This window comes from Lepisosteus oculatus, chromosome 1 (genome assembly GCF_040954835.1).
Source record: "Lepisosteus oculatus isolate fLepOcu1 chromosome 1, fLepOcu1.hap2, whole genome shotgun sequence".
Taxonomy (NCBI): domain Eukaryota; kingdom Metazoa; phylum Chordata; class Actinopteri; order Semionotiformes; family Lepisosteidae; genus Lepisosteus; species Lepisosteus oculatus.
In genome coordinates, this window is record NC_090696.1 from 59,263,131 (window position 1) to 59,276,487 (window position 13,357).

General features: G+C 37.8%; 1 protein-coding gene across 2 annotated transcripts; it reads right to left on the minus strand.

Moving 5' to 3' along the window:
- Positions 1-600: 600 nt before the first annotated feature.
- LOC102692337 (magnesium transporter NIPA2) lies at positions 601-10,445 on the minus strand. 2 transcript variants are annotated; one of them, XM_015345185.2, is made up of 6 exons: positions 10,135-10,445; positions 5,152-5,415; positions 3,919-3,975; positions 2,953-3,043; positions 2,380-2,540; positions 601-1,306 (listed from the first exon to the last, which is right to left on the minus strand). In XM_015345185.2, exons 1-6 carry the CDS (start codon positions 10,166-10,168, stop codon positions 693-695), a joined length of 1,221 nt encoding a protein of 406 aa, XP_015200671.1. In that variant the 5' UTR covers positions 10,169-10,445; the 3' UTR covers positions 601-692. The 2 variants fall into 2 exon arrangements, with proteins under 2 accessions (XP_015200671.1, XP_015200670.1); XM_015345184.2 differs by lacking the exon at positions 10,135-10,445 and adding an exon at positions 6,490-6,562.
- Positions 10,446-13,357: the final 2,912 nt, after the last annotated feature.

A 13,357-nucleotide genomic window follows, 5' to 3' on the forward strand; every position in this document is an offset into this window, starting at 1 on the left:
AGACAGAAACTGGAAAAGACCAATGTGAATTTGTTCATTTTTACACCTTCCCATTACTCCTCAATGTAGGCCTTTTTTTACTCTTATGTAATGGCACCTTCAAAGTGTATAATTATATTACCAATACAACACAGGCTACTTAGAACAAGTTTGCTAGAAATATTAAATTGTTTTGGTATTTCTTTCTTAAAAACTAATTGTCATTTCACCTTACTTGCAGTACACAAGGTTAGTTAAGGATTAATGATCTTTGATCGCAAGAAATAAATCTACAGTGCAAACACAAAACCAGGAATGACCCATGATTTAAACCTTGAGTTAGGAGACAGGGGAAGATTTGAGAGTTTGCAGGTAAACAGGCTTACTGTGAACAAGGTAAAATGTTACGCTTCTGCTCCTGACAAAAATGCTGTCAGTCACAACCTGAAAACTGTTTCATTGTTGCAGTGAAATACAGTATATGTGCCACCTCAGTAATTTTTTATAAAAGGCTTGTAACAACTCTAAACTAAGAATGACCAGTAACATAATACACAGTTCAATATTCCCCTGATAATAACAAATGAGAAAATTCACCACTCATCAATGTGACAACTAACAAAAAACAAACAAAGCCTTTATTGGTTCATCCTGTATTGTATATTATCTGCCCTCAACCTGCCCTCGCATTTTGTTCTCTCGATTGTCATTTATCAGCTATGTTTGCTGAAATGCAGATCTTCACCCTGACAAGACTGTGACTGGCTCTCCACACTTCCCAGGAAGGACTGCTGGTCCTCAGGTATACTCCTCACAGCAGGAGAACTTCCTACCCTTGTCAGCACTGAGAGATCCTCCCAGCTGTAGTCCAACTCCTTGAAGGCATGCAAGAGAAAGATGCCAATGATTATGGTGCCAAACCCACTGAGGCTGGCAAAAATGTCAGCCACGCTCATGCTATTCCACTCCTTGAAGAGGATCACCGAACAGGTGATCACGGCTGTGGTGAAGAACACATAGTACACAGGAGTCACGATGGAAGTGTTGAAGGTGTCCAGAGCTTTGTTGAGGTAGTTGATCTGGATGGTGATGGAAACCACCAACATTCCCAACAGGATGTAGGCAAGCGGCTCTTTGTAAACTGGCTTTTTGTCAATAAGGTCTTTGATAACAAGGCCAAGCCCTTTCACAGATGATACAGAGAAGGCGCCGATCAAGGAGCAGATGGAGATGTACACCAAGATGTTGCTTTGCCCCCACTTTGGAGCGATGGCAAAGATCAGAACAAGGGAGATCACTACTAAGGTGGCCGCAAACGCTAAGAATCCTGGAATTGAGAAAATGGTATAAGAGAGCTGGACTGAGTATATGAAAATCTGAAAAACAGTGGTACAATGAAACCCAGTGTGTCCCATTGTACAGTAAACCATCAGTTTAATGGACTAATAGGTGGGGAAGGGTGTCTGTTATTTTAGAAAATAACATTATATATGCATTAAATCAAATTACCTTTGTAACCCTTACTAACTAATATAAGATTAATATTGTATATATACTGTATTATATATATATATGCTGTATGAACGTGTTGCACATATACTGTATAAAATTTGCTACAGCAAATGAAACCACTGTTTGCATCTAACATTTCCTTAAAGGGCATTATTGCCATCTCTGCATTTTAAAACTGCTGTATGCAATATTTATTTTTACCTTATTTTATTATTTGTGCAGATACCTGTTATACTGTATGTCCAGCATTTCTGACAAACACAAAACTCGGCCAATTTTGTGCATTAAATCCAAAGTGTGTTAAACCAGAGGTTTACTTTTTCATGAAGGGGCACAATTAAATGGTTTGGAATAAAATATGAATGTCTTAAGTATGTATTATTTTATAATTTCACAAAATTAAACATCGTTGTAAGGGTGTGAATACTTTTGCGAGCAATACTTTTGCCCACTATAGGGATTGCAGAATAAAATTTGAAATTATAAATAACAAAATACTTTGAACTTAAATACTGTAGGTAACCTGCATCAAAACAAACTAACATGGCAATTGTACAGTATATAAACTGACATCGCTTCTTTGTTTTGGCAGCTATATCAGCAAGATTTATCAGTGATTCTATCCAAATCAAATATATCAATAATAGATATTTTATTCAGTCTGTGGGTCAGCTCTCTGACATAATCTGTCAATTTATCAGTTCCACCATCACTCGCAATTTCATTGCAGTGCATGCACCTAGAATTCTTGACACATTCAGCAAAATAAATTTGAATTTCACATTCTCATTGAAAGTGGTCTCCAAAGGAAGAGTTTATCCACAGTGGGGTCAGTCAAATTAGCATCACAGTTAGAACATTGTCAACAGTAAGAAAAAAAAGGATGACCTGGGCTTTGCAATTTCTCTCCCATTTCCTGTAGAGATTTCACCTCTTCATCCTGGGGAGAGTGGATAACCATCATGGTGGACCCCAGAACACTCAGCATACAGCCCAGTTTTCCATGAATGTTCAGCCGCTCACCCAAGAAGTATGAAGACAGTAGTGCACTATGACAGGTAACACAGTAGGTCAGTGGAGCTGTGCAGTGAATTAGCATCCTTTTCACATTGACATGTGGAGCATTTATAGGACTGTTTAGCAACCATATGTAAATATGTAACTGTTTTTTGTTAAAATACTCTGAATTGGAAAATAGAAAAATATATAATGTTTGGTAAAGGATAACCAACTTCCTGTTTATATGACTCCTTATTATAATAATTACAAATGGATTAGTTAAATCATAACCAAGGTAATAATTGTTTTATTATATAATTATATATTATTAATAATAATTTATCTGCAGTGATGTTTTGATTTTTTCCCCAGACATACTTTAGTTATGCTAGTATAGCATAGCAATATTCCAATTCCGAATTTTTCTATGCATTGAATAATGTAAAAACATTACATACGTACCTTATAAGAACACTCAGGGCTCCTAAAGGAGTGACCAGTGTGGCTGGAGCAAATGTATAGGCTGCGAAGTTCGCTGCTTCCCCAGCTCCCACTGAACAAAAATAGTATTGAATCATTAAGAATTATTTTATTTTTTTTGCAGTTCCACAGCGTGTTCTGCAAGTAAAAGCACGAGCTGTAGACATAAGAAAAAAAAATCTGCAGGGGGAGAGGGGATGGATTTGAATCGGCATTCATTCTATAAACAGACAAAAAGAACATTAAGAAAAGCCTCCTTCCTTCCTGGTGCATAGCACCCCTGTGTGTCATCTGGCTCTATAATTAATAATTCGGTTGGCTTGGTCTAAGTTTTGATTGAATTTAAGTTTGAGGAAGTATGCTACAGAGAGAGCAACACAGTAGAATTTCCAGTGAACTGCACATCTTCGATTGGTATCCCACAATCCACTGGCTGCTGCCCTTTACTTTAAATTCCCCTCCATGTGGCACCTGCAATATGGATCTCCGATTTCATACATTTATAATATTTTGAATTTTTATTTAGTAATTTTAGATAATATTTTTTGGCATCTCTAAAACAGGGCAGCTATGAAAACTAGGCCTGAGCGCAGAAGACTTATCTATTATGAAATTAGCTCATTAAAGATTTCAGCATGCCAACAGATATATTACAACAAAACTGAGAAAGGTCAGGGGTATAACTCTCCTGTCAATTGCAAGCTATGAGTCAAGTATTAGCTAGCATATATCCATCAGTAGCGGAACAAATAAATAAAATGAACAGATGCCATCGAGTATAGGGCTGGTGATTTGGGATGGAAGATTTGATTTAATCTGAAAGCCCCTGTTCTTAAAGTATACCCTATTGGTGCAAAGGAAGTACTGTATTAAGCTGTGTGTACAGTAAGTAAATAAGGAATGAACTTGGGGAGATATCTACAATGACAGAATACTTCTGAGACTTACTTGAAATGAGCCCAGCCCACCATATCCATTCCTTGAGGTATGCATGGCTACCCTGCCCTGCAAAACAAACAAGCACCACTGATCTGGACGGCAGGCCATTAAATCTACATAACACAAGAAAATTCACAGAATGCCTCCCAGACACACTGGACCACAAACCCATTCTGACAGCAGAATGTAGAACTCAAGTGTTTTCCCCGTTATTCTGTTTTCATATGCTTAAAATCAATTATTAATTCAACCAACAAAACCATGATGATAATATTTAGACAGCAAGATAAAAAGAAATGAAAGCACTGGATAAATATATAGTATTATGCCTGATAAGACATAAAAGCAAGCGACCTGTAGTTTCAAATAGAATTCTGTATTTCAGTACTGTATACTGGAAACTCTTTCTATCAGAACAAATTTATTAAATGACATATTCAGTAAAGACTAAATCTAAAGTAAATTCATTTAAAAGTACCTGTAGAATGTCCAATCCCAGGCTTGGGGGCTCCTGTGGTCTACAGTGAGGTCTACTTTCTAGTTCGGCTTTTAACACCATCATTTAACTAATTATTGGCCGTTTATCAGCTGTATTCAAAGTTGGCTGGTCTAAAGGATCATACAGTAGCTCAGGCAAAACTCCACTACCATATGAATTAAAACGGTGTTGGGATAAATCTAATCTAACTAACAAATAGTTAAAGCTGTAAGCAAGACAACAATCAACCTTTTAAACTTTCAGTTTAACGTTCAGTGCTGCCAGGAAATGAAAGGGTTCCAATGTATCACATGTAAAGGTCTGACTGTGCTACTGTATGTTTTAATCTAGGTGGTAACCAGCACCAGGGCCACAAGGGCCACAGTCCAGAGAGATTAATAGCTCTTGGTTTGAGATTTGCATAAAGTCACATGAAGGAAATAAGTAGTCTAGTTAGCTAATTAAGACGTATTGGTCATAAGATTTGCTTCAACAAAATAAATGAGTAATTTGTTTCAGATTCCCACACCACTTTACGTAAATATGTTTCAAGACTTCTAGACTGTGGTTCTGTGCTTGGTCAAGCCATGTGGCAGAACTGCTGTATACCTACTGTAGGTGTGAAAGAGCAATATGCATATACCAGAAGCTACTTCTAGTACTCACCTTTAACAAGTCCATCCTATAAGAATCAAAACATTTCTAGAACATTGCAGAACTGCACAGGCATTCTAAAACTTGACAACCCCCCTAAATAATCTTACCTGCTCGTAGCATTCCTTTCCTAGCCAACTGCAGCAGCCCTTTCTTCTTCAGTATGAAGCTGCTCCCTGTGAGAATACTGGAGGCTACTGCTAAGCCCAGTCCTATGTACATGTGGTACGTTCCACTAAAAAAACTCTGCTCTAGGAAGGTCCCATTCGATTCATTCGCAGATTTGGCGAAAGACGCCTTCATGTCCAAGATCTTGGTGATCTTACAGAAGGCCTGGAGCGATGAGGCTGGGCAAGTTACAGGTAATACAGCCCCTGGGGAAACAATACCAAAGACAAAAACAAAAAAATAAGACTTGCCTTTTTGCTTAAATAGTTGACATTTCATGCTGTAAAACAGAAATATGTAACCCTCCCTCGTTACATTCTGAAGCAAGGTATTGGTTCACTATTTAATTATATAAGAAATGTATTCAGAAATATTGTAGTTCAGCAATTGCAACATAAAATAATTACCCATCCATCTATTTTCGAATGGCTTTGACAAATGCAGGACTAGGAGGAGGGCTAGAGCTGGCCCTTGCAAGCATCGGCGTAAGGCAGGATATACCCTGGTTCTGATGCCTGTCCATCACAGGGCACACAGACACAGACACACACTCACACCAGGACCAATTTTCCCAGAAGCCCATGAGCACGTCAGTATGTCTTTGAATGGTGAAAGGAAACCAGAGCTCCCAGAGAAAACCCATGTGAATACATGGAGAACATACAAATTCCATGCAGATAGCTTCCCAGGAACTGAACCCATGACCCCAGTGCTGTGAGGCAGCGATACTAACCATTTTACCACTGCCCACCCTCATAAATTGATAATTTCTGTAGAATGATCAAGTTAAGAGGCATAGACTGGCTACGTTTTGAGAAAGAAAAATATGCTTTATTAAAAAAAAACAGCCATCATAAAAACAGTTTTTCAGATTGAAAAAAACTACAAAACAATCTGCAGCATGGTGGAATGACGGTTAGCTCTACTGCCTCACAGCTGGGGTTCACTTCTGGAAAGGAACGTTTTCTCTTTCTCTGTAGATTTTACATGTTCTCCCATGTTTATGTGGAATTTCTCCAGGCTCTCTAGTTTCCTTCCATTTTCTGGACACATCTTGACCAGATTTATTTGTGTCTCTAATGTTCCAGGTTCACCCATTATCCAGGTGGATGTTACACATTGGTGGTGGTGGGAGTCCCCATTACCTCTAAAACGCATTGAGTGGAATGTCCAAGAAAGCACTGTATACTGTACACAAGTTTTATATATACTATATACATATATATTCCCGTGTGTGTGCCCAGTGATGGACTGGAATTCCATTCAAGGAATAGTCCTACCTTGAGCCCTGTGCTTCTGAAGCTGTTCTATGTGACTGAAACCCAAGATCCTCATCTGAAAACAGCAGCCTTCTGACAATGGAATAAATAGTCTTTACTCATTTCAATTTCTCTGCAATCACTTTTGTGCCATTATTCTAATAAAACACAAGCACACATTTCCTTCCTGTTCAAACCATACTCTGTTCTATTACTGTTCAATTAGCAATACAAGTGTTCATATAGTCCTGTTCTCCATTTATAAAGTTATACGTACGTCCTTTCAGTACAAAAAATCTATATGACCTAATATCTTCATGTAAATGATCACTATTTAGCAGCCACCTCAGAGTTGAACAGTTGATGTCTGGAGTGTAACTTAGCAAGGTGCTGTGACTCATGGTCTCCCAGATTGTGGCCCGTTATTGATGGGCTGTAATGTTTTGCTAGGATATATATTGTTGGTTGTGAACACTTACAAAATGGAGAGTATCAATTTCCGAACTTGTAATCCAGTCTCCAATATACAGATGACACTAAGGTATTGTTCTCTTGACAAGTGGGGGCAATAACATTTCTTTTTGGGTTTTCAGCAGTCTTGATATTCAATCAGCTCTCTTACTAATGAGAGTTAAGACAAAATGACCCGAATGTATAATATTCGTTCATAAATGAACAATTAATCATAATTACTCCAAAAACATCGAATCACTTTTGAAAATCTGCATTTTTACTGAAAACATACACACCTAGATGCAGGTTAATTTCAATGCTTAGTATAAATAAATTGCACATGGATTTTGTGTTCTATTGTGTCAATCTGCCACCAAGCATGGCATATTGATTGATTATCTTTACACTTAACCCAGATACTGTTTTATTACATGTGCAAGCTTCAAGTACAGAAGGTTAGCATTTTACTTTAGGAGTAGAATTGTTCTTACTCCCTCTCCTTCGTAAAGCTTGCCTTTAAACTGAGAAAAACGTCAGGTCAGCTGACAGAGTCAAATACAGTGCCAGTAATTTCAGATACACTGTAGCTAAATACTATTGAAAATAATCTAAAGTTCAATGATAAATCAATGACAATGTTCTTGTGAAATTCCAATTTTACTACCCTTCTGAAGTTACATACGAATATAAAAGTGCAAATTAAACCAAATTACCTTTAAGACTATATTTGCAAGACAAAATAGTCTGTGCTCCTGCACTATTGAACTTCAAATTACTGAATGTGATCTTACTATTTACTCTTTATACTACATTGCAATAAATTGTACAGTATGTGTGGGCCTCCTAACTACATACAGTGTGACAAACAACTTTTCTATGGATACCCCTGTACAACATTTACTATAAGTCATGTTAAAGTGTTATAGTATGTACAGTATGTCAAGCCTATACAAACAACAGTAGACAGTAGAAAGCTATCATATCTAGGTCAACCTTTTTCCTCACTGTTGGACTATTACAAGTACAGTACATAAATACTGGAAACATGATGCATGCATTCTCATTTGTTTCATAAGCAATGGATGACAGACATAATTTGAATGCCTTCAGAATTACAGGAGATTTTTAATCTTAAAAACAATGCAAAGTTACACATACTACACCCCTTGATCACAATTAAATTACAAACTAGTTACACCTCTTTGATGTGGTTTCCCAAGGTTAGCACCAGGAAACACCACATAAAGAGACACACCACACATTCTAATTGTTTGGCACAAGATATTTCATTGGGTGGGAAAACTAACTAAAATCCCTAAAAGCCTGCTACTTTGCAACCAAACGTTAAAATAAGAGGCACATACAAGAACAGGAACTATAAAGGGTTTCACAAAATGCCACTGAAAAGCCACTGATGTTTCTTAAAAAACACTTTTATCACATATGAAAAAACATTTTGAAAAAGATCCTTTTACAGAGGCATGACTTGTATCATCTACATCCCCTTTTTTCAATGCCTTATTGTAATCAGTTTCCACTTAGCTTCTTGTGATGAGCATTACTTCTGAACAGAAACTTTAAGTAATTTGAGGAAGTGACATTTGCTCTGTTTGTGTTTTAGTGCCCACCAAGATGTTCATGTAAAGAACCTTGAGATAAACCATCCATCTTTTTTAATTGCTTTTTCCAATTCAGGGTCACAGAGTAACCAGAGCCTATCCGGCAAGCAACGGGCACCAGGCAGCATCACAGGGCAGACACAAGTACATACACACATTCACACCAAGGCCAATTTTCTCAGAAGCCAACTAACTTACCACTGTGATTATGGACTGTGGGAGGAAAACAGAGCTCCTGGAGGAAACCCAGGAAAACAAAAAAGAACATAAGAACTCCACACAGATAGTACCCCAGGTCCAGAATTGTAGCAGGAGCTCCAGGGCAGTGCAGTGGCTCTGTGGCTAAGGATCTGCACCTGTGGCTGGAAGGTTGCTGGTTCGTATCCTGTGGCTGGCAGAGGAATCCTGCTCTGTTGGGCCCCTGAGCAAGGCCCTTAACCCCAATGGCTCCAGGGGTGCCATATCAATGGCTGACCCTGTGCTCTGACCCCAAACTTCTCTCCCTGTCTGTGTGTCTCACAAAGACCAAGTTGGGGTATGTGAAAAAACAAATTCCTTATGTAATAAATTGTATATGGCCAATAAAGTGATCTTATCTGTGAGGCAGTAATGCTGAGCCCTGAGCCACTATGCCACCCTTAAAAAACAGTAAACCACCTTTAAAACTAGGAGATGCTCCTTTCCACTGTCACAGAGAGGAGCAGAGTTCCTGCATGTACCATTACATACTGCCACATTATCACATGATGAGGCAATACTGTTTGTTTTATTGTATTAGTTATCAGGTAAAGTAATCTATGCATGAAGAAAAAAATAAATACAAAATAACCACGTTATTTTATTTTGCAAAAAAGAACGGAAGACAAAGGCTAATGTGGGTTTGCAGAAAAAAATGCTCTGAAGTTAGAGAAGACAATGCCTTTAAATTTTAAATCTTCAAATAATTTGGTTATATACAGTACATATACAATCGTGACAGTAACTTTATACTAAAAAGCCATTCTGTACACAAATGTAACATTTCCTCATTCATATCTGCATCCCTCACAGAACTATTTTCCAAAAGCAAGGAAAACCGGTTCTGGCAGTCTGGCCGCTTCGAGTGGAAAACGCAACAGAATTACCAAATATAACAAATATACATCGTTTTTTTACGATTAACTATACCTGTCCAGTATAGAACTACCATGTATCAATAACCCACAAAGCCTTGAACTCATGAGATCGAAGTTGTTTCGATGCCGATTTCACTAACAAATTGTTCACTAACAAAAACCTAAGAGGCTCAGTTTGTTATTTACATAAAAACGATATAAAATATCAGGTCTTATATGGCCACCAAGGTGTCTCCGTGCGCTTGCAAAGCGATGCCTGTTCTGTAACTAGGTGAATGGAAAAAGGGACAGGAAATTTATCATCTCAGCAAATACATTACTATTTACTAGGCAAATGTTTGAAATCTGTCAATTAAACTCACCTAGACCACAAAGTCACTCAACATTGTCACAACTCGATCTTTATTAAAATTAGAAAATCGATTTTCTTGCTATTATGGGTGCACGTTTAAATATATTAAACTTAATGTACAACTCACCTTGCACACAGTGTTGTTCTGGGGGAAGTCTCATTTCGTTTACTTCTGTCTCTGCAATAAAATCTATTATAGAGTTACCGACATCAGTCTGGGTGACAAGTACAGTAGCTCCTCCTTGTGAGATACCGTATAAAATAAGAAACGCAGTACAGAATTAAATGTAAATTGTTATTTTGTGATGGCGTTTTCTTCTTCTGTTTCTTAAATTAAATGACATTAAGGAGTCTGGATTTGTCAAATGTCACGTAGTTTTCCGTAACTATTTCTTTAAAGAAACTAACATCGTTTTATCTCGTTTGTAAAGTAATGACAGTTCCCTTCGAGAGCACAGTTTAACAACCTTAAATCCCTCCCACATTATCTCAAAAGGGGATGAATTCAAGTCCCAACGAGACAACACCCAAGGGTTACAATATACCTGAACCATAAAGATACAAATATTCCTTGCAACGACACATGCTTAACACTGGAACTGGATTTGTGCACTATACAGTACCAAACATACAGTAAGTGAAATTAATGCTGGCTCGCCTGGGCTACTGTACATGACTTCAACAAGGAAAAGCAGACTTGAAAAGTGAAAAATCTGTTTTTGATAAACTTCTGTGCAAACGCATAAATTCCTATACACTTGTAAGTAAATAAAGCCAGTAAGTGCTTCAATTAAGTCATTTAAGCGCTCAGGTAGAGTGATGATCGGAGCGATGATCACACTATCGGTTGCACAACCCTGTTACACAGTTAGACCCTTAATTGGGTTATTAATTTGAAATTTGTTTTTGCATTTTAAACATGATGTAAAAGAAAATCCCATATTTATTACTCAAAATAATGTAAATATATCAGTCAAGCCGCCTCTTGATTTACTTAAAGCTCATAATATACAGTATATTGATAGTACGAATTGAATGACCACATGTTTTACAGAACCGTATCTCAGCACATTTTAACGCATTGGTTTAGACCGGGACACTACCGCCACCTACTGGTTTGTGTAGGAGACAACAACTCTGGAGTACAAGTGGGAATAAGAAAGAAGCGCAATACCGTTATGTGCAACAGATTCTTTATATAAAGTTTTTCAGGTGCTGATAAAATGCAAGACATTATTGTTATCATAATGTCATATCTGGTTATCCAGTTGACTACAGATTCTAAAATTCTGGAGCAGAAATGTACGATATACAAACATTTGTCTTTTTTTTAATCTATAATTAAGTATTTAAACATTTTATTTTAACTCAAATGTCTCAGTTATGTTACCCAAATTAAAGGTTCCTGTGAGTACCCTGGATTCCTCCCATGCTCTAAAGACACATTAATTAAAAGCAAGAAACACTTTCTTAAAGTTTTTTACTTCCGAGATTGACAACATCCGGTGTCACATTCTCTCCACCTCACATGTTACTACTACACTTCCTCCATGCATGCCTAGTTTTGCTGGTTCTCCGTTTTCTCGTTTCTCTCAGCGTGATGCTGCCTGTCTTCATAAATTGGTATTGCGTATGAAATCCACCTCCTGCTTATTAGATCCCATTTCTACTGTTTCATTTCAATCATGTTTTCCTGCCCTCTGCCTTTTTGTCTTCAACATACTGTAAAGAATGAGTCTTCGAGGACTGGAGTGGTACCAATGGTCTTTAAAATGGCTGCATTTACCTCTGTACCTAAAAAAACAAAAATGGCTCTGTACAACCTAAACAATCTTCATCCTATATCCAATCAACTGTTCCTTATCTTGCAAACATTTTACAATCACAATTAATTGTTGTAGGTCAATTAAACAACCATCTCATTGCAAAAAAAAAACCTTCCAATCTGGTTTCAGACAATCACACAGCACAGAAACTGTCAAACGTATGGCTGATGGTTTTCTATCTATCCTCATTCTCCTTGAATTCAGTGTAGCTTTTCATACTGTTTATTACTTTCTTGTCTTGGAGACTGTGTTTGGAGTTTCTGACATTGCTCTTAAATGGGTCAGCTATTTGTCTTACAGATTGCCAACACTTTGTCTCTCTTGGGGATTTCAGATCTGAATTTGGGTTTCTTAGTGTTTCTCAGGTTTTTATACTAGACCTCTACGATTCAGTATACACTGTTGCCTTGGTCAGTTATTAAGATCACATGGTCTGAATGATCTTTCTGGTGGTACTCAAATCTACATCCATACAGTACTAAACCCCTGTCACTGAAGCAGCCAGTTCTGTATTTTCTGCTTGCATCTTTTACATAAAATATGAATGACTCAAAATTATCTTCATTTAAACTGTGACGAGGCAGAAGTCGTGCTTCATGGCACCACCCATCAACCATGTAAAGCCAATATAGTAACCCTACCTGTGGCAGGCACTGTGCTTGAATTTCAATCTAAATTGAAGAATCTGTGGGTGGAATTTAGCCCAGGCTTGACATTTGACCCATATTTAAAAAATAAAAAATATTTCATCTCAGAAATATTGCCAGACTGTGTCCTGTGTTGTCTCTGACTGCAGCAAAAAAGCTGATCAACAGATTTATCTTTTCTAGAATTGATTACTGTAATGCCTTACTTACTGGTATCTGTAAATCTGTAAAGTATGTCCATAATTTGGCAGCCAGAATCTTCACCAGGTTGTAATCAAGTGATCACATCACTCCTGTCTTGGAGTTCTTGCACTGTCTTCCTATCAGGTTTTGTGTTAACTTCCAAGTCCTCATGATCACCTATAGTGTAATGTGATAATGATAATGTTGCTTAATTAGCCCCATACAATTTCTTGCATTAGGAAATCATCTTCTCACATACCCCAGCTTGCTCTCCATGAGACACAGACAGGGAGAGAAGCATGGGGTCAGAGCACAGTGTCAGCCATTGTACAGCACCCCTGGAGCAGTTGGGGTTAAGGGCCTTGCTCAGGGGCCAAACAGAGTAGGATTCCTCTGGCAGCTGCGGGATTTGAACCAGCAACCTTCTAGTCACAGGTACAGGCACAGATCCTTAGCCACAGAGCCACCACCCCACTCTGTAAGGCACCTAGCTCAGTATTTATCTTACTCTCTTCCTACTTTCCTGGTGTGTTCTCCTGTTTGTCCCCAAGTTTGTTTACATTCTATAGGTGAGAGGGCTTTCCCTTATTATGCCCCAAAGCTCTGGAATTCTATTCTCAGGGATATTTGGTCACCTACCAAAGCATTTTCCAATCCAGACTCAAAACCTATTTTTTTCAGGAAGGCTTTTATT